Below are 22,921 nucleotides of genomic sequence, written 5' to 3'. Positions count from 1 at the left end.
TATGTTTGATACTTTCATGCAATTTTTTTTTTTTTTTTTTTTTAATTTTTTTTTTTTTTTCTGATTCGTAGTGTAGCGCTTTGTGGGTCCAGCCTAGATGACCGTCACCTCCACAGAAACAGTGGCGACTCAGTTCTCTGAAATCTGTTTTGCTGGAGACATCACGCGACATGTGATGCTACTTGCTATTGAATGTTTTAGCCATTTTCATGGTGGACGAATTTTATATTTATGCAGTTGTACTTTTTTTTTTTTTTTTTTTTTTTTTTCCCAAAAGTGTAACGTATGAATCTAATACCAAAGTCGCTGGTCAAAAAGTTAAAGAACATCAGAGGCAATGCAGTATCCCGTGTAATACGTTTTAGTTGGTGTTAAAAATACTTAATTCAGTGTTGAAGATCAAAACACTTGTCAGAAGTCTGCTCTTGTTACTTTATTTAATCTGCATAAGGCTGGAACAATAAACAGAAATGAGAAAACTGGAAGTGTTTGACTGTGTAGTTCAACGTGGTTTTCATCCATCCAAAATCTTGAAGAAATACTGCACCTGGAAAAGGAATTTAAGGGACATTTATAGTAACATCTGATGAATTAACACTGTCTGACACCTCAAATGTCTCTGCACAAGCCCTTTCTTTGCTACTGTTCCAGTCAGGGGAAAATGGCAGCTCAGTCAGTCATAGGCTAATGTTCAACAAGGAGGCGTTTGTCCAGACTACAGATCAGGAGTTTTCCTGAACAATGACGCACGATGGGTCAGGCCCACTCCCTGCAAAACAATGGGTTTTGTTTCAAATTCCTCTGCCATTCTTGCTTTTCTAAAACCAGTGTGATCTGAGGCTGCCCCGGCCCACAGAGCGCAATCATGAGACTGGACATGGCCTTGGAGTCCAGGAAGGTTTTGTTCTCGCTAAATGTGAGGTACTTATTTATGCAGGGGCTCAGGGTTTCTTCATCGTATCTATCTGAAAAGAATGAGAGGAGCTGTGCAGCTAACACATGGGTGTAGTTTCAGTGTATGGAGTGCACAACATGCGCATGTGCCACCCACCTCCAGAACACCGTCTTCGGGGAGGTCTGTGCAGTGGACGGCGTTTTTCACTTTGTCTTTGCCGTACAGGGCGCGCAGCGTGGTTGGACGAAGGTGCCGTGCAATTTCCTGTCGGATGGAAACATCTGGATTATCACGTGTTCACTGTTCATTAGCGTTGCACTTCAACATTAAATTAAGTGAATTCGGCGCTGTGACGCCGTCTCTATCCTGGTGTCAGTCTGTGGACAGTTGTGAAAGTCAACATCCTGTACCGGCAGAGTGATTACTCAGCGGCCAAACATGTGATCCTGTGGAGGAAGTGACAAAACATCGACACTCAGCAAACTTTCCACTGACTTAGGGGTGGGGGCCTCGCTTTTCAAGCACATTTTCACCACAGATTTTCAAAAATGACTTCACTTTTTGCTCGTCTTTTCCTGAGACCAACAGGCAAAGCAAACTAACCTTCATTAAATAAATACATAAACCCTCCCTGAATATGTAACACACTAAATCCTGAGTATTGTACAACGAATGGCTGTTTAAACCTTTCAAACCTTTTCCAATATTTTTGTTGTTTCTTTTTTAATTTCATTTTCATGATGGGTAACTTGTTGACTTGTAGTTTTACAATCACATTTGGAACCTTAAACTGTTGCCCGCAGCTAGAAAGTCAAGTCTAAGAAATGGTTTAGATTTTCAATAATATACAAAAAGGGCAACAAAAAAATAAAAAATAAACCAGACACTCGGTTAGTAGAAGATCCAGACAGCTAGCAGTGATTTAAATGTGACCGAGCGTTTGCTGTTGCGAACTGGCTTGATTATATGAAGACTTTATAATAAATATTTTTATACCTCATATCTATTACATGTTTAACTTACCATCTACATTTTAAAATTTGATATGAAACCATCCTTGAAGTTTAAATTTTGAGTTTTTAATCTTTAATTTTAAGCTGTTTTGTTTCCATTGAGGTTTTTTGTATTTATATAGAAAGCATTTTGTGACCCTGTTTTACAAATTTGACTTTACGACTAAAACCAATCCCTTTTCCTTTATTTATAGTTAAGTATAAAATTAATTTTTTTTCATTTTAATTTCTTACGGGCTACAAATCAAGTCTTTTTATTCAACACTTTTGTCCGACTGCTATAAAACAGTAGCCACCTTCTTCCATGCAGCACATTTATCTTCAGAGTCTATTTCTGACACTACTAAGGTCAGAGCTGGCCTGTCTCATCCTCTTGAGTTTCCAGGAAATGAAACCCTCCCAACAATGTCTGCCATCAGGAGAGGGGTGTCAGATGAATAGTTCATTTACCAAAATGCCTGTTTAATCTAAAGCAAATCTTACGCAACGTGAAGTAATATTTGATATGCTGGGAAAAGCAAAAAATATGATGGTGTTAACACAGCAAGGGTTGTGTGGTCTTTGTGTTCGGCAGCAGGGAAACATTTCTGACTTGTTTATCCTTCGGTGGATTATGAGCCTGCAGACAAAAGGCAGGAACCAGTTTGAAGGTCACAAATCACCCAAGGCTTCCTCTCAAAGAGATGCATTGTCTTTCGAAAAAACCAGTTGGAAACCTATCTGCTGTTCGAACAATCGCACTACACAACACGTAAAAGACTACAAAGGAAAATAAAGACTACAGGCTCAAGGACTCGTAGCTAAAGATCAGCTGGGAACTTTGTGTCAACTGAGTTTTTTTTAAAGCTCCCTTTTAAGGTTAGACATTTGATTAGGACGTCAGTAATGGCGGCTTTCCACCAGGCTGCCATAAAAATTACACTTACAGCTTAAAAACTAACCACCAACTAACGCCCATTACATCAAAAAAGGAACTGTCGCAAAAGACTACCAGAAGCATGGTGAATTTCTTTCACCTCGGACTTCTTGAAACAAAGTCAGGGATGGCAGTTCATGCAAAAGACAATGAAGATGACTTTACTGAGTGTGCAAACAACGCTGAAATTTGGTTGAAAAGTGAGGTCAAAAGTTGTCATTATTTCAGGCCATACAGAAGAAGATATCCCTCACTCTCAGAACACTAAGTTTGGTTGAATTCAAGTCGTAGACAAAAGGGGGACATCTTTTCAAAGACTGTGATTGGCTGATTAAGCTCAGAAAACACCCATGGATGTCCAGCGTTCAACTCCAATTTTACAATCTACCAGTTTCTGATCAAGCACATGTTAGCATGCTAACAAGGAAGCAGACTTCCCTCGTCCTGGAGTGAGGGTTGTGGATCCCTGGAATAAGGCCTGTGGTTATGGTGAATCCTACACTTTTTCTACAACATAAAATACAACAGTAAAAACACCTTCAACATTCGGCATCATCATGCTAAATACAAGCGGTTAACGGTGCATTAAAGTCGCGCACCTGCGGTACAGCTTATTTACAGCCTAACATTAACTTCTAAGTTCTTGCAACTGCGTTTATGGTTCAAATGAATTATACAACTGGAAATTTTTGTGGAGATTCTCATCACCTCTGGAAGACAGCAGAAACATCAACAGGTCTCCTAATATGGCTGTTTGCTGAGTGTGTGTGCTGCTGGTGGGAAACAAGAGTATAACATCCTGTGCAGATCTGCAGCTGGTTTATGTGTCCCGTGCCACATGAGACTAAAGCCAGCGATGGCAAAGGGGAAGTCAGGGGAAGATTTACTTAGCAATAAAAGAATTCTTTGCAAAACACTGCTCTCTGTAATTGCATTATCTACCCATGAGTGGCCTGCTGTCAGTGTTTAATTTGATTTTAATGAGTCCCATAGTGTACCAGACTGATGCTCACATAACAACTGCTAACTCTGGTGGCCAGCGAAGACTGGGGCAGAGGGACCTAGTGGTCACATGAACATCCAGATATGCCTGATCCTTAACGCCCTGCCGACTGTCCCACCCTGCTGAGAAGAGCAAGACATTGAACCGATACTTGAGTACACCCACTGTACTGCACTCTTTGAGCCTAAAGTTACAAATACTACAAAAAGTGAAGTGCTTAGATTGAGAGTTTTCTATCACCATTATTGAAGTTTTACAAAATATTTTTTTTAATTAGACAAAACATTAAATACAGCCTCTAAAAAATGTAAGAAGAAAGAAATTTCAATAAGGCAGAAATTACTCAGACAGAAAAAATTAAAAGGGAAATAAAACAGCTCAGTGAGAGAAAGTACAAACAAAAACAGTGTAAAAATCTGAAGTTACAATAAAAAGGCTCTACAAAAAAAAAATAAAACTGAACAAAACATTGCAGGTTTGAAATTAAACCACGGAGATGAGGGAACAGATGATTGGCTGCTGTGTTATTTCTTTAAAAAAGGAAAAACTCAACTAAGCAGTGTATCTTGTCTTCGACCTCTATCCTTGCAGGTCTTTCGCTGGAAACGATTTCTTGTTTATCTTTTTCCTCTTTTATTTTCATTCCATGGAACAGATAAAAGAGAAGCAGATCCTGAAGCTGCTGCCAAAATGAAATATGGGCTCGGACGTCTCAGTAAGCCAACTTTAAAAGGAACAACGAACGTGTCTGGTTACAGTTTCCATCGTTAGGGTTTTGGGTGCTCTAAACTGGACTAAATTTAGCACGGAGACCTCTACAGAGAAGCCGATACTTTTTTCCATTAAACCATTACGCCTCAAAAATCAATAGGAAAAGCATATTTTTCACCATTACAATGCAGGGCTGGTTTGATAGCCTTGTGTAACGGGACGTTTGGGCCTGTCGGATCATCTCTTACAGTAATATCTTTAGTTGGAACACAGTGGCCATCAATGCTGCTTATTGAAGGGCGGGGGAGCGTATAATCTAAGAAAGTTAAGCTGTATAGACGACCGTTGTGTCTGTCCACTCTGATAAGAGGACACATCACAAGACACGGTGCAATCTTATGACTGAGTGAGTGCAGCTGAAGGGTGGAGGTGTGAATATACCAGCGCTCTTTATGCCTAGTTAATGCGCTTGGCTGTATATTCGAATCGTTTCTGCTCCCTCCTGTATGGAAACACTGGGATTAAATTGATCTAGCATCCACTCTGGCATGATGAAGTGGGTTCGAGGTCATTGAATCTGTGCTGTGTATAGATTAGTCAAACAGAATTAAATCAATAGTCTATTCTTACCACAAACAACTGACCCTTAACTATGAATAGACTTGTGGGGGTGACAGTGTTTGTGCAGTCTAATCTGTCAGCCTGATAGTGACGTCGGGAGTGTCTTTACGCACACATGCACGCACACGTACGCACACACTACGTTTGATAAGAAAACATTCCCTACTGTGCCCGCTGTTTGAAAAATAACGAAGTTTACGGGGGTAAAAACCATGATTTTTGTCAATATTTAATCTTCATTATTTAACTAAACTGAACTGTATGAACTGAACTTATGAGTTTTAATTTGTATGAGGTGACATAAATGTCTTAGAAACTACAACATGGTTATTAAAACGTAAAAAACCCTGACTTTCTGTTTCCAACATTATGAGTGAAATGCAAACCATTTCCAATCTACTGTTGTACTCTTGACTGAGCTGCTTATATATTTTTGTGCGCATTGATGATGTGGTCAAACTCTGTACCGACTGGACTGGCTGGATTTAGCTACATGTGTCTGTCCACAGAAAACGAGCAGAGCGGGCAGCGGTTCCTGGGATAGATTGTGGGGTTGTGCTTGCAGAGCTGGTTCTAATGTTAGCCTGTAATGTTGGGCACTCAACCATTTATCCAGTTTTAAACTATAAGTAGGCATGGACAGTGTTTTTGTATAATTAAGGAAGTAATAAAGTACTCGATAATCAGATTAAGCATGACCTATGCACGTGAGCATCAGTTGCATAACAGAATGAGAGCGCCTCCCATATCTGATGACGGTTGTGTGTGAAGTGTAATAAGAATTTCGGGTTATTGTCCTCATAAAGTATCCCACCCAGTGCCACTGAAATCATCTGCATCTAATATTATCCAGCCTTTTCCCGTTTCTGTCAGCCAGTAATTTGTAACCGTTAATACACGCTTTCATTTTCATCCCGTCTAGATCACTTTAACTCACTTGTCAGTGCATGTTTCAGTTCTCTGTTCAGTTGATGCATAACAAAAGCCAGTGGGTGATCAGCCCCGTTCCTGCTTTCTTTCACTGGCTTCCAGTGAAATTTGGAATTTATTTTAAAATTGAATTAAATCCATTCAAGGCCATCCGCTCATACAGCAGACCTGCTGACGCCTTAAACCTGTGCTCAAACCTACAGTAGAAAATTTTACATCTTTTAGATGGGTCTTCTTGCCCAGAAGGCCATCTTGGCTTAAGCTGATCTGGAAACAAAAAGGGTGCACTTGATTTATATCACAACACAAAAATGGCAAAAGTCAAATCTTTTGATGTGTTTTCTTGTTCTTCTGAAGCTGCAGAAGCCAAAATTGTAACTGAAATTAAAATCCAGCTAATCATCCCGCCCCGACTTTCTTCTCAGAGACCTCTGCCCTTATGTGACTAATCTGATGGATCACAGAGGTGAACTCTTCTGAAGAGTAGGAGTGCTGATGTTTAGGTGATTTGTCAGATTATAACGAGGTGAGAATGAGGCCATGTGGTGATTAAACTGTTTGACCTCCCAGTTAGTCAGAAAACTCTGAAGCAATCAAAGCGGTTAGAGTCCTGTATGGGGCAAGAGGGCTAAAAAGAAATGACAGCAGCTCAGTGAACAGTCTCCTCAGACTAATCGGAACCACAGCTGCAAAAGTTATGCATTATATTTATTAACTTTTTAGTTACTTTTCAGCTAAGTTAGATCTTAGATTGCATTTACTCATTTCAGTTTGGAAATGTTTTGTTTTTAATGTGGATTTTTATTGTATTTTCATTAGTTTGTACATTTTGTGTTTGTTTTGTTTTCATTCCTACTTTTAGTTTTTTGTTAACTACAATAACTATTAATCTTTGTTAGGGTCAATGAAATAATTTCCCAATTAATCTAAACCAGTGGTTCTTAACCTGGGTTCGATCGAACCCTAGGGGTTCGGTGAGTCGGTCTCAGGGGTTCGGCAGAGCCTCCACTATGACATGCATGGCTCATTTTGTGCACCAGTAAAAAACATATGTATGTCTTGAATTTGAAAAAAATCATATTTTATTTTTCACTAAAGAGGGGTTCAGTGAATGCGCATATGAAACTGGTGGGGTTCGGTACCTCCAACAAGGTTAAGAACCACTGATCTAAACACATTTCTTCTTCTGTTGGGTTATTCCATATAAATCAGACAAATCTGAAAAGGTTTGTAGTAGCCAACTGATTCTTCAATAACTTGAATATTTTTACCGGATCAATGGAAAGTTTTCTTTCACCCTATGAACATTTTAATGAGTAATGGGCTGAAATTGTAGAATCCTCATCATTTCATAAATACACCTGGTAACAGACTGAATTTTGGTAACAGAACTTAAATGTGTTTTTTCAGCCTGAAAATTTCATGTGGTCATCCTCCTGTGCTTTTCAAGTTATGAGGGTTCAAAAATGCTGGAAAAAAAAATCAAAAAGTACCAAATCTGGACAGACACCTGTACGCTAGACCTGTATTCTATTTAGAATAATTTGTTATAGACTGAGCAGTGGAAAACACGTCTTTATTTCGGCATCAATGAGCAGCGGCGTAGAGTCATGTGCCCTGGAACGCATTAGCTAATTAACTTAGCCTTAAATCTTCAGCAGAGCTGATTACAAGTGAAAAACAAGTTGAGTGTTTGATATTTTAAGAAGAATCACAGCTGAGTTGTCAGCAGCTGTTGCACCTGTAGCGGGTGCAGGTGTGGAGTCTGTCGCTGTTATGGTAACCGAGCAGAGCGTCAGATCGTCAGATTTCACATCACACACCAGCACAGTCACGCAGCTCAGGCTTCATTAATACCACACACACACACACACACACACTCAAATATTTTTTATCTGTCTAGTCTGACAACAAACAAAAGCTTTAAAAAAAAAACAAAAAAAACCCAAACCCCAAAACTCTTCCTTCAACACTGAGCTATGTATTATTTTTCCTGTAAGCAGCATCAAACCAGTCGAAGCCAAAAACCAAATAGTGAGCTCAGTCTTAATTAGAAATATCAGGGTTCTCCTTCACTGCTGTCCAGCTGCCAGCTTTAATTACTTCTCAGCAGATGTTTCCCAAAGAAGGTGAATAAGAAGAAGGTGCAGAAGATTTAGCCAAGCAAACGGGTATGTAAGGCTGCACAAAGAAGGGGGGAGGAGCGCTATATAATTGTCTAAACTGGATCTACTCAGGACAATAAAAAGTAAAGCCACAGCAGAGAAATGTTATCTCTTAAGACGAGATACTTACCGTGTAATGCTGAACAACTTAAGACCTTTCATAAAAGGAGGATTTATCGCTGGGCTGCTGGATTACTTAAAGCTAGGTGCATGTGTGTGTTATATGTTGTATAATCACTTCATTTCTTTGTGAAGAGGACATTTGGAAAACTCCCTTTTAAAGACAGGCTGATGGATGGATAATCGTTTGCAGAGAATATTGATGAACATTTTGACATTTCACTTGTTGAACAGGCTGCTCCTGCAGAATTTAAACAGGAAACACTCACCGGATCAGCAGGGCCACAGAACTCCCTGAAGGTCTTTGGTGCGTCTGTGCCATGAATCTCCAGGGCCATGCAGGGTCCAGAGCACAGCTCGGTCACCATGTTCTGCGGGAACCAAGCGGAGTTAAAATCCACCTAGTGCTATTGTTTTGGAGTGACACTGTGTACTTATATTATTATATTATATTTATAAACATAAGACTTCCTGCTAAGTTTAGAAAATATGTTTCTATAATTTGATTCCAGATATTGGTCGCACTCATCCTCCTCGTGCTTGCTGCTGTGGGTGTATATTATCAGGTGTCCAAAAACACTCCAGTGAGTGCACGTTTGATATGGACCATGAGAATCGTTTCATTTTTGGTGCCACACATGCATCACAAGGCTGACACTAAAGACGTATCTCTGACTTAACAGCAGTATCTGACGCTATTGGCGCCATTATTACATAATGTCTCCTATCAGCTCCTATCAGTTCATTTTACACAAACTAATGATGTAAACAACTAAGATTACTAATCATCTGTATGCATTACTAATATACTTTCAGTAAAAATAAATATTTACTCAAGTTCAACATTCAATTTGTTTATTAATGATGATTATCATAAAATGTGTGTGTGTTGTTTTTTTTTTTTTTAAACTTAGATCAGTTTACATACTCATTCTAGCAACAATCAAAAACTGAGCTTCAAATATGGGCTGCTGGCTGGGAATCTGACACGCCTTGTTACTCTCTGAGGACCTTATAACTTCCTTATCGCACAGAATTTGTTTTGGTGTCATCAAAAGTAGCAAGGGGCAGGGCAGTGATTCTAGGGCTTCCTGTAGGGGCACAACAAGGCAGTGTTTATACTCACAGGATACTCTGTGACGATGCCGTTGTAGACTTCACAGAACTCTTCGGCGTTCACCCGGTCCATGTTGAACTGCGAGGAAAAATTATTAGACATGGAAAACAAGCAGGAAATTACAAATGGAGATAACTCCAGGAAATGACAGATGAAAAATAAAAGGATACAGACAAGAAAAATTTAGCTTTAATCAAATGGACAGACTTCACTCAGTTAGGATGCTCTGTGCTTATCTTCTGTTACTTTCTGACTCTGTGTATGATGCCGTACCCAAGTATTCCTGGGAAAACACCTGTATAACTTTGCTCAGTGCAGCCGCTTGGTAAGAACGTCCCCTCTCTGCTTGTGTTTAACATCGCATCTATTTGATTGCAGATTCAGATCAAGGATTTTAGCAGAAAATCTTGTTTCCTGGAATTCTTTTTCCATTTATCAGGGACCTGTTATTTTCATTTCCAGGTCCATATTTTTACAACTTAGGCTCCTCTAGAATAGCTCTGCATGATTCACAGTTCAGATTGTCTGAAACAAGCAGTTTTAGCTTCCTTTAAGAATGCTTTCTATCCCCATCTTTATTGACAAAATATGTGTGCACAGGCCTTATTACTTTAAACTCTGGTATATTTCATATGAACGTCTACCATTACCACTAATTTGCATGAGGACCAGTGGAAGAAGATTTACCATCTGAAGAGCTGAGATCTCAAATCCAGCAGCGGATATGGAGTTCAGGATCTTACCAGCCAGACCTGTGGATATATCAGAACAGTTCATATCTGCAATCTTCTATAATCTTTCTGTCAAGTTTACCCAGGCTGATAAGTAAAGTGTATAGTGGGGCAATAAAATCTGGAGTGAGATCCAAAACAAACAGCCTCTGCAGCAGCAGTCATGATTAACTGATTAATATTCTGAAGTTAAGAGTTATTATTAGTAAACGTGCAGTGAAGCCATCATTAAGTGTTTATTTTGCAGTGACTTCAGTTTTTCCTTTGCATTGAGATTGTGTTATGAGCATCCCGTTAGAGAAAAAAATGATTTTCTTCCTGACAGCCTACTATTTAGAAAAAGGTGCACGTCTCATTGCAGCCATCTATTACTGTAAAATCTGGCAGAGCTGTAGTGACAGTGAAGGTCAGACTGATGCAGACACATAACTGAATGAGGGCGCCAGTCCCATAATCTTAGTCTGACTTCCTGATAAAATGTCGTCTGTGTGCTCGTCAGACCGGACTTTCCATTAACTCTAAACGCCACCGTGTGGATTCATGACTTGCACTTTTGGCATCGATGAATCTCCTTCAGTCCAGTTGTGAGGGAAGGAAGCAGCTCCCGCGTCCTCTGTGCCCTCCCCAGGCAGCAGCCGGTTCAGGATCGGCACACGCTCTCAGCAGCTGGTGCTGTTGCTAGGAGATCAGATTCTGGGTGCCTGGCAACAGTAGCTTCTCTGTTCCAGTCATGTCTGAGTCACCACTTCCTTCATCACTGATGTGATTGGCTGAGTCCTTCAAATGTAGCTGTCACGTCAATTAGCCTTTTAAGTGATCCCCGAGGGATCGGGGCTGTTTGGGCACTGATGATCTCAGTTTGGTCTCAGCTGCAGCAGCAGAACATGGACGGATGAACAATTTTCTAAATTCAGTTTAATAAAATTCTTAATTATTCTAAGCATTGATAAAAAAAGGGGAGGGAGGAACAGACTTTAAAAGTTGCATTTTTAAAATTTAACACAAATAATTTACAGGACAATATGCACTTACAGGCCAAATTCAATTATCCTTACGGATGATGCTATAGGATACATTTCTTTGTGATTTTCTATTAAAATTTATTTTGGAATTTTAAAAAATTTTTGAATTAGATTTTTTTTAATCTCAAGAAATAAAAGCTGAACTAACAACACTAAACTTTGGTGTTCAAAATTACTTATTATTATTCTTTATTTTGTAACCCATTTCTGATCCTGAACTAGTTTCATATCTCATTGTTAGTTGGAAATCTGAAAAATAAAATTGTTTATGCAGAATCAATTAAACTGTCAGAAGATCAAAATGAATTAATGAAATTGCAAAGGAAAGGTACTGAAAACACTTAAAAACCAAAACTATATAAGCTGAAGTCGACTAAAGTTACATTTCACAGGAAGACACAAACAAAACATATAAACAAAAACATTTTAATAATTCTCTCTCTCTCTCTCTCTCATTTCTGTTCAGGCCTCTGGTAGAGCACCTGAGCGCATAATTATTGCTATTATCCATATATTTTCAAATTTACTGACTAACAGGAAAGAAGAAAAAAAGTAGTAAGAATCATTATTATTTTTTGATTAAGATGTCAAATTTAGGGCTGTCAACGTTAATGCGTTAACCCGTCATCACGGTTAAAAATTTTAACACAATTAACCCATCTGGAGTGCAGAATGGACAAACTTTGGACAAACTGCCTGAAATGCGTTGACAGAGACATTTCAGGGATTAGATGGGTTAGTTGCATTAAAAATTTTAACCATGTTAATTGTGATGACGTGTTAATGTTGACAGCCCTAGCCAAATTACAGTTATTTATGGCAATCCTGAACAGAAAACTAACCTTTCAGGGTTCACTGTTATACTTGATTAATATCTGACTTCTCAAACACTTCCAGTGTCCCAGCTAATATTTGGGTATAAGTAATGAGGTAACCAGAGAAGTTTCTAACACATTCCTAAAATTTGTATGTTTTCCTTTTTTATGACAGATGATCTAATAAAGTTGGAAAGTGCTGTACAGAGCGTATATCAATATATCAATAAATATACTGATACACATATTTAGATACAGTGTATGTGTCCAGCAATTTTTCCCCATCCTTTTAAATGCATTTCACTGCTTTATGACTAACTTACTCAGCTTTACATAACTGTTCAATATCTGTTGCTACAAAAAATGATTTGACTTCAACAAATGCAGACCTGATTTTGAGGCGACTGCCCCTTTAAATATCAGAAAACAAATGAGCAAAAAAAAAAAAAGTTATTGTGCCTACAGCACAGCTTTCCCAGCATTATGTCAGCAAATACCTGCTAAGCCACCAGACCACAATGAGCACAGAGAAATTTGTGGCTGGACTTTGTAAGATTGTGCAAGATCCTCCTTAAATAAAGATAAACAGTCTGTACTGTAACAACATAAAACAAAAGTTCTTGAAAGCTAAACAGAGTGAAAACAGCCTAAATAACAGAGCAGAGGTACCAGGGTTAACCCTAACCCTTCTTCTTTTACCCAAACAATAAATAAATAAGAGTATAACACAGGGGAGAGCTTTTTAAAATAATTAAAGTGGACTTAATTACAACAGCACCAAATGAGCAGCTCCATCATAAGCCACAAGTCTTCATTCACACATACTTCACATCTGAGGTCATTTACTACGGCAGCAGATTTTGAGATTAATAGTTGCTCAACGAAACCCTAAAGAAACCAAAGAAAGCCTGAGTGCAAGTTAAGCAAGTTTTTTTTTTTCCCATTTCTCTCTCACGCATGTTTCACAGCATTTGAACAAGTCACAGCAGGGAGACCACAGGTGTAACGTTAACAATGGCACCATTCCCTTTAGGTGTGGCAGGAAGTCATACAAGAGAGCAGCATGCAATTCAGCAGGGTGTTGGCGCACACACACACACACACACACACACACACACACACACACACACACACACACACACACACACACACACACACACACACACACACACACACACACACACACGTGTGCATTTTAAAAATGTCCCCCAAGGAGAATAGTCTGCACTGTGGAATAAAACATCTCTTAACCAGAAACACTACGTTCCCCTCACCAACCCTCTAGGCCACAACATCAGAGTTTCACTGACCTGTGGAAAAAAACAGGAATCCAATTTTCTCAACTCGAGAAAAATGTACTTTGTTGCACCCAGGTTCAGTCTGTCTCAGTCTTCTTGTTCCTCAACTCATCCTTGCTGTTTTAAACCATCTTGCTGGGTTTAACATCTTATCTGCACTTGAAATCAATTTTACAGTCTCCATGCATCTCTTTCTGTTTTTCCATTAATGTAAAAAGTACCGACAGCAGGAAAAATGTGTTTGCAAGACTTTACAGGTGGAAGCGTAACTGTGAAGTTTAGAAATGCCATCACTGGAAAGGCCGTGAGCTGGTCAAACAGCCCCATGCCACAGGCGGTTAACCTGTGCCTTAACAGAACGCAATTTCAGTCTGGTCCACAACAGTAAGTGTAAGTAAGATAAGGCATACTTACTTTACTACTACTTGGGGAAAATAAAACTAAGACTTTGTTCCGGGACTTCTAGAGAAAGCAGCAACACAGAACAGATCATCAATGACAGCTGGGGCGGAGGTGGGTTGCAAAGCAGTTTGCAGTTGCAGTACTTACTGAGTACAAATTAAAGCACCTTAAATAACACGCCACACACAACCAGTTAGCCAGTTAGATTTATAGAAAGATATCAGCTGATGTGGACTGGCACTGATATCAGCTGATCTGCTCAGATTGTGGGAGAGCTGTGCTGCCTGAACTAACACTACCCTTGGTTAATGGTATTATTTTTGCTGTTCCAGAAATTTTTTTAAAATATAACCTGTAATGGAAATGGATTTTTAACCCAGCTCAAACATTTTACGTTTTGTTTAATCAGATTTGGGTGGAATTTTTCTTTTAGGAAGGTGCTCAGTTTAGCCTGAAATAACTGTCATCACGGCTGTTTAGTGGCAGGACTTGTTTCTAGAAGGACTTTGTTATAACTAAGGCCGAAAGGAATGCCATTATTGGTTACTTGCATTTACAGCAATAACAGGGAGCCTGGTCCAATCTGATACTAAACAAATGACCACTGAGGACAAACACTTGAGGCTAAATGAGGAATAAATTGAATTAATTCATGAGGGACCCCAGTGAGCTTGTTTACTCTAATGCACAGCGCTCCAGGACAACGAGCCCAGGTCTCTCCTCAATCAACAACTCTGTGTGTGCATACTTCAGCTCTTATCCAGAGAATTTCAGATTTCACAGGTCAGAGCTCCAGAGGCATGCACTGTGAAAAGGGATCAGGGCAGGGATTTGGAAAAATCCAAATCCAAATGTGGTAACCACGCAGTGCCTCCTTGTGACACAAACACAATAACAGTCATGCATGGAATGAGTGTCAACCAACAGTACTCATGTGCAAGCATTTATGGTAAAACTGATTATTTAGATCAGTGGTTTCCAAACTGTGTTCATCGAGGTTGAAAACTCAGGACTGCTGTGGGACTTTGTGACAACTATTTCTCAAAAAATAACAACTTCATTGTTAGTATTTATAAAAATCCTTCAAAAGAGAATCAATAGTCTGTCTGCGCAGCTGTAAGGCAGAGGGAATTATGACACATGAAAGGTCCTGACTATTAGTGAGAAGGTTAATGTCACAGGAGCCAGTTCCTTGTGTTGAGGGAACCAAAAGGGAACCACCAATTAAACACAATAAGAAAGAAAACCACTGCAAAAGCTACATGTGTCAACATCACGTCAAACTAGCTAAAAAGGCACTCCCTCAGAGAGAAACCTTTTAAAAGATTTCCCAGAACCAAAAGCTTCAGACCTCTTTGTCTTTTTTTGTAAGAGCGATTGGAGGTAAGGTATGAGGAGGAGCCAGAGCACAAACTAAACAAACCCTCAAAAAAACAACAAAAAAACCCCAAAGCTGTAAGTTGGGTAGGAGGCGCATGAAAGGGAGCACGCACGCTTTCCTAAATACTTCACACTTTATATAAACAGAACGTGGTGACAATAAATGACAGAGAAAATGTCAAGTCTGTCTTCAGATGGACTCCAACTCCACCATGTTTAACTGGAGTTTGCGACAGAAGTTTTTGTTCTGTTCTGCAGCCTCGGTGAACCCGCCAAACTGGCACCTGAACCAGATACAGGGATTAAGCTAGCAACCTTCCAGTTAGTGGATGACTTGTTTTACCTCAACCTACTGGTAGGGAAACAGGAAGAGTTGAACAAGGATTGCCCAACAGTAAATTCTCAAATGATAAAATAACATGAAATAAATAAATAAATGTCACACATTATACCTGAGCTCTATGTGAGGGAAACCCTGAATAAAAGATAAAAGCAAAATGTGTTATTTTATTAATAGCAAATGTTAGCCAGGTTTTTCTTTATAATAGTCTGACTATTATTGATTGACTATAGTCTGACTATTAGATTAATTTAAGTAAATTAACTAAGTTAACTCTAAGATCTGGAGGCAATCAGGCTGCCTGAATATTAGTACTGATATTTCAGGTTTCAGTGGTGTTAAATGTTCTAAACATTGGTTGTTTTTCTATTTTAGGCTTCAGCTCATGTACACTGGTCTAATTATTTTTGGTATTTTTGCTGTGTAACTAGTCAATGCTGATTGTTCTGCTGTTTGTCTTAGCCAGGACATGCTTGCAAAAGAGTAACAATACAGTAACAAAACAGAAAAAGAGTCAACTTATGGGTTTGTTTGCAATTTGTATTGTTACCTTCTTTCAGTCTTGCAGGCCTGTATTTTATTTTATAAAATAAAAACATTGAGTGGGTAAGTCATATGCTGAAAGGCAGCATGAACATGGGTTCAGTCCCCCCCGGACTGTTTCCAGTGTGCTATCTCAACTTGGGCTTTCTCTATTGCCCCGTCAAATAAAGGCTGAAAAAATGCCCCCAGCAAAAAAGACTTAAACTTATAAGTTTCTAGCAGAGAGAAACTAAACAGTTGGTGGGAAAAGAACCATGGAGTATTCTGAAGAAGTCTGCCATATCTAACCAAATTCATGGATTTGAACATGTTTCGGCACTTTTTGTGAGCTGATGAATGTGTGGCTAACTGCTTGTATCCAATTCCGTCTGCTGAAATTTCACTGTGGTGTGTGATTTGGTTCACCTTCAGGTGCAGCTACAGTTAGTAATTGTGTTCTCCTTACCTTCGGATATAGCGTGGGGTTTGATGATGCAGCATGTGCAGTCCGTAAAGACGGCTGTGTTAGAGGGACCGTGCCCAATCGTGGAAGGGAAGAAAAATTCAGTTTCCTAACAAGAATAAGAAAACTTTGATCACATCTGGGCTACCAGGGCACATGTGAGGATGAATAAAGTCTGGAGGTCACAGAGTAACATCCTCACTCTCGCTACTGCAGCGGGTGAGTCGGAGCCATGCCCGACATTTTTGATGCAATCTGTTCCAAATTGGGCACGGACGCTCTGTGGCGCCTCCCTCCGCGCCACAGCAGGGTCTGAAGATCCCAAGAGCCCCCTCCAGATAGACATGGCCTCATCACCCATCAGCTCCATGGCAACCACCGGGCCCGAGGACATAAACTGCACTAGGTTACTGCGAAATGGAGCAACGTGTTTGTTTACATTTACTGTTAGGATTACTTTGAATAATATTTTTTGCTATCAGATATCTTTTCTACTGAAATTTGAGGCATCATTCACCGGGGCACTCACTTAAAGAACGGCTTGCCTTGATGTTCAGTGTAAAAGTCATCTGCCTGGCTCCTGCAACGCAAGAAACCCATAAAACAATGAGTAAATGAGCAGAAAAATGACGCTGTTTACTGACAGAGACATTCATAGAGGTCATCGGTCTTCTTATCTCCCAGCTTTTTATCTGCGGTAATAAACTCATTCTACAATCACACTATTCAAATAAAGTGACATTTTAACATCAACATTAATTTCATGTCCTTGGATTTTGGGAAGTAAATGATAGGCACTCTCCCCCGCCCCCCAACCATGATTCCACCAAGGCTAGAAATAAAAATTCCACAATTTCAAATGTGTAGGTGATAAGAGTTATGATTAATAAACTGGTACCAATTACAGAAAAATATTCTGAGACAATTACTACTCAGAAGAGTTTTTTTTACAGTACATTTTGCTTAAAATATGCAAATAATTGACCCAGTTATAAGTTCTGCTACTTCTGGGAAGCAAAATTAAATGTAAAACTTCTGAATTTTATTACAGGCAATGCCAAAGATGGCAGTAAATTCAAACCTTGAGCCTACAGTGGATTAAGTGGAGGATGTTCATGTTAAACATGGTCAAAGTTTCTAATAATGAGGTTAGGGTGTGCACAGTAATCCCTTTGAGCCAAAAGAGCTCAAAGGGCTGCAGACTGCTGTAAATGCTCACACAGTTTTTCCACTCTTGGATCTGTGTTTTTGTGTTTTTGCGACATGTCATAAAAAGGGGATATCCTTGGATTTGATGATCTGACTCCACAAATTTAAAAGCAGAAGGATGTTTAGATGCAGAAACAGCAGGTTACAGACAAATGCATAGACAAAATGCTGTACATAAACCCCAGGTATTTAACTTATACAAATACAAAATAATCAATAAAAAACAGGTTAATTTTACGCAGAAGAGTGAACAGATGAGTCAAAGACCACTCATTTTATGTGAGCATTCTCAGAGTCTTGAACATAAAGAGAAAGTTGATACCACCATTGTGATATGACTGTTATCCCGGACTGGGCTTTTAGGTCTTGTTGAGCCATCACAGAAATCCCAGATATGTTCAATGTCTTTGTTGTATAACCCCCTGAACTCAAAGTTCACTCAACTTAACAAGCATTATACTTCAAACTGTACTTTCAAATTAAACACAGAAAGATCAGATCAGGGTGAGACTGGGCTAATGTTGTGAGGTTAATAAAAATCAGACCTTGTTTGCCTCTTGGCTCGCCATATGTTCCTAATGTGTGTGAGAACAGAGAGCCATCCGTCTGTTTATACAAGGACACTGGCACCAAACAGCCCGTGTTTCCTTCTCCCACAGCTTGTTTGATACTTTCCCACAGTGAGATTATTAGTATTATTATTTTTGGATGTTTGGCAGAGAGGTTGTGACTTTACCACGTGAGCTTTGTCATCTTGGCTTTGGTCACTATCAGGTTGGAGGAGTGGATCAGCTCAAGGATATCTCCGATCTTGGTGACTGCATCTGGCTTTATCAAAGCAAGCGTTCTGGAGACACAGGGAGAAGAGAGGGAAAATAAGAGATGTGATTGGACAGCAGATATCACAGGCAACAGAAGGCTGCATATCAGGACACTCAGGACACAAACACAATAATGTAGGTACAGTGGATACAAAAAGTCTACACAGTTATAGTACCAGGTTTTTGTAATATTCAAGATAAATAGATTTTTTTCCACCTTTGATGTGACCTTTAGCCTGTCAAATAAAAAAGAAATAAATCTTTTAAGGGGGAAAAAAGTGAAAACTTACAATAAACTGGTAGAATAATCATCCACACCCTCAAACTAACAGATATTTAAAAATCCTCACTAAATTACAGCATTAAGCCTTTTAAGTTCGTGTCATTGCAGCACATTTAGACCTCCACTATTGGCCCACTTTTCCTCACAAAGGAGCTCCAAATCTGTCAAATTGTGAGGGCGCCTTCTCTGCACAGCCCTCTTCAGATCCTCCCACAAACCTCCAGCTGGATTCAGATCTGGGCTCTGGGTCATTCCAAACGTTTAATCCGACCTTCAGAGGGGTTGTTGTGCTGATAGCTGAAACTCCTCTTCAGCTTTCTAGCGGACATCTGAGGGTTGTGTGCTAACTGACTTGACTAGCTAACTGACTGGTATTTAAAATTGGTCACCTTGACTGAGGCTCCAGTTCCACCTATAGAACCCCTAAAGCATTATGCCGCCCCCACCGTACTTCACCATGGGGATGGTATTCTGTGGTCATGGGCAGCGTAGTTTGTGGAATTGTGGCCATAAAGTACAACCTTGTTCTCATCAGACCAAAACACAGCTTCAGACATATGAAAAACACAGTTAATGTTGTGACCTGTGGTGTACAGGAAGTTCCTGTCAGAAATTCTTGCAGCTTGTTTAATGTTCCTGCAGGTCTGTTGGTGTCCTCCCCGACCAGTTTTCTTCTTCCTCCTCTTCAGCACTGATCATCTTTCAACTATCCAGTTGCTGGTGATGTCACTATTGAGCCATATTTTCTCCACTTATCGATGTCCATCTTCACAGTGTCCCGTATCTTTGTAGTGCTCCTGTTACTTCTCTACTGATCTTTATTAATTTACAGTCACTTCAGAGCATTCACCCTCCCTTACTGTATACTATACTACATTGTACATTTCGTTTTTAAATAGATAATCTTTATCCACCCAATATCAACAAAGTCACTCATAACCCAGCACTGGAAACTCTCACTTATAAAAGCATTCAAGCTTTTAATTCAGTACTTTGTTATTCAGCTCCCAGTCTTCATAGGTAAGTCTTTACAGTGTTTGCACACCTGGATTTAGTCTTTCCATATACATTTTATTCTGTGTCTACACAGCTTGTCAACGTTTATAAAAATCACTCATTTCAACATTCAAGCGCCAACAGCTTTACTGTAATCTCTACGTGGGTGTTTTTAATGTCTGTCACTAGGTTACAGTTAAAGGATTTATTTGTAAGGCCATAACTTTCCAAATAGATCGATCGTGTCTACATGGGTAGACACCCCCCCAAATGTAAGTTAGATGAATGATCATACCTTTCTTTTTTACTGCCGAGTTTGTTTGCTGTGTACTGATCCCCATAATCGATCAGATGTAGCTGTCGTGAGAACACGTTCACTCGATTCCCAATAAATAAGTCCTCCTGATGTAGGTCATTGTATTTGGTCCTTCTCAGAAATATCCGCTGGTTCTTTACATCAAACTGTAAAACAGGTATATTTTTCAGAAATGCTAAAGAAAAAATCTGAAATTTTCATCAATATGGAGTTAATTAAAACAAATAAGCTATTTACAATTTCCACTACAAGGTATTCATATTCTGGATTCAAAAAAGAACATTCATAAACACACCTTCAGGCAGAAAAAAAGAGAGACAAAAAGTAAGCACTGGAGCAAAAGCGTACCATTTCTACTGAGCCATCTCTGGGGTAGTAAAACAGTTGGTAACGCCGCAGGAGGGCGGAGGTGGGGTCATACCACTCGGTAAGAAGGGCAAACCGGTCCTCCTGAAAATAAATAAATAAATATAACTTAGATATTAAGCTTCTTTCTGCAAAGGAGAATTTCTGGCAACCCCCAAAAAGCCAAAAGAAAATCTTTTTTCACCCACACGATTTAATTTCCCCCAGCATATTAGACATTTCTTATTATAAAATGGTAAAAAAATAACAAAAAATTGACCATTTATTTCAAAAAACTGAAACTAACTAACTTATGAGGACAAATTATGTGTGTTTTTTCAACCCCAAATGCCCAGTTTGAGCCAGGAAAACCTTGAATCTGTGCCAACAAATAAAACATACTGAGCTTTTAAAAGGTCACCATGTCGCCTGAAACCACAGGCCAATGTTCAGGTGAATGCGCAAGCCTCACAGATGTAAACTAGGAGGCATGAATCCACACAGTTCAGGTTTATTTTTACATTTTGGTCCATTTCCACAAATGTGTTTATTAACAGAAAATGAATGCAGTACATAAGGTGGTCAATATTTACAAAATCTGTCTTTTTACAAACCAAAGGCGTCTGTTATTAATAAGCACAGAAATGTTATGACTCAATATGATTAGGTATGCTCACCTGACTAGTAGCAGACTTTATTCACTTCACCTTGTCAACCAAAAACAATTCAGTAAACACGGATAACGATCGGTTAGCACTGTTGCCACTAAGCAACACAAGCCTGGATTCGGTTTGCAAGTCACTTCCTGCAGATCAGACCTTTCGCCAAACGAAAACATTTCGAGCATCACAAAACCAAAAATACCACAGAGAAGATCATTTTTTGGGTGTTCTACAGCGAATAAAATATGGGCTCATGAGATTTGCAAATATTGCATTCTGCATTCTGTCTTCTATCTTCAGGACATTGAAGTTTGCGTTTCCACACTCCTTATCTTCCTCATGACATTTCCTATTAAGATTAAGCAGTTAGGAAGACACAGGAAGTGATTTCACAGACTATTTTGCTGCAGTGATTGTCCTAATCACCGCCAGGCCAATGTTATCATGTTTAAAGGATGATTTGGTGAAGGTGTCTCCTGGTCTTCTGCTCATCATTAATCCAATTGGTTTTGCAAAGAAAACGCTCCCTATCTCTTGCCCCACTGCTTCATGAAGCCTGGCGATGATCCGGGTCTTATCCCAAACAAGCAAAACATCAGTGTTACTATTACTTTCTTAGTTTGTATATTCAAAGCAGTGCTCCTTCAATGTGGGATGGCACCACTGGAAAGGCACAGAGGCAGTAAAATGTAGGCTAAATAAATACAATTTCTTCAAGGACAAATAAATCAGTAACAGTGTTTTGGTGCTGTTAGTCTGATTAATTAAGAAAAATTCAAAGTGGGTTATTTTTTCATAATAAATGACTGCCCTCCTCCCCCTCTTTTAAGACACTCTATATCTACTATTTCTTCAATTAGCTCTTAAAATATCAGTAATATCATTACTTTGTAATGTTTTATGTTTTCAATTATTTTTAAGATGCTCATAATTTTCTTCCTCTCATATTCTGTTTCATTGCATTTTGTTTTCTTTAAAGTATCTGCACCCACCTCCTACAGGTGCTACACAAATATAATTTGATTGATTGATTAACCAGTCTGCAGTTTAGCATTAATCAGTCGTCTAACGCACCGTGTGAGAGATAAGGATGTCTCTCACCACTAAAAGCTCAGACCACCTCCTCCACTCATCCTAGTTAATAGAATAAACAGAAAACATGGGCACCAGCTGAATGGATAGAAACTCTTTGAGTAGAAACATGTTTGATGCCAGGTATACCAACATTAAAAGCACCTGCTCAGCTACACCTTTAGCTAATTTAATCATAGCTGATGTTCACCGTTAGACATTAACCACACAGCTACCTGTAGTATCTGTAGTTAAACTGTGTATAAGCCATAAATGATATTTTTAAAGGAGCTAACGGCTAACCCGTTAGCCTGAAGCACTGATGTGTAGAACTACTCGGCTAGCTTGTATTTATTATGCTAACAGTAGCAAACAGCAACCTGTTTCAGGCTCTAACGGAAGTTTTTACCTTCACCGAAACCCTCACGCCCCCCGGTTTGATGACAGGAGGGAATTTACTCACCATCTTTTAAAACATCCCTGTAAACTCTGCGTGACAGCACACTGTTGTTAGCTAGCAAACATTAGCCGTACTTCGTTTCTATAGTAACTGCAGAGGTGCATTCACGTGTTCATGGCAAGTCTGACCTTTCAGCACAGTTTTTGTTATTTGTTTTTATGCAGACCTTAAAATGTAATATATTAGTCATAAATGATTGGATGAATATCATTAATTAAACTGTATACATGATAATTATAAAGCAGTACAAAAGAAAAGCTGCGCTGTCTTGCTCAAGTGGTTGTTTATAAAGTA

The 22,921-nt window shown here is 39.2% G+C and overlaps 1 protein-coding gene across 1 annotated transcript; it reads right to left on the bottom strand.

Annotated features, from left to right (window-relative positions):
• Positions 1-20: 20 nt before the first annotated feature.
• On the bottom strand, positions 21-22,754 carry nme7 (NME/NM23 family member 7). The gene is made up of 12 exons (XM_006790405.3): positions 22,631-22,754; positions 20,438-20,539; positions 20,069-20,235; positions 18,410-18,520; positions 16,994-17,044; positions 16,667-16,874; positions 16,468-16,573; positions 10,179-10,243; positions 9,501-9,569; positions 8,644-8,745; positions 1,052-1,159; positions 21-547 (listed from the first exon to the last, which is right to left on the bottom strand). Exons 1-12 carry the CDS (start codon positions 22,631-22,633, stop codon positions 515-517), a joined length of 1,125 nt encoding a protein of 374 aa, XP_006790468.1. The 5' UTR covers positions 22,634-22,754; the 3' UTR covers positions 21-514.
• Positions 22,755-22,921: the final 167 nt, after the last annotated feature.

The sequence above is a fragment of the Neolamprologus brichardi genome, chromosome 23 (genome assembly GCF_056152115.1).
Source record: "Neolamprologus brichardi isolate AB-2024 chromosome 23, ASM5615211v1, whole genome shotgun sequence".
NCBI lineage: Eukaryota > Metazoa > Chordata > Actinopteri > Cichliformes > Cichlidae > Neolamprologus > Neolamprologus brichardi.
Note: the sequence above shows the minus strand (reverse complement) of the source record. Positions and strands in the feature narration are given on the sequence as shown.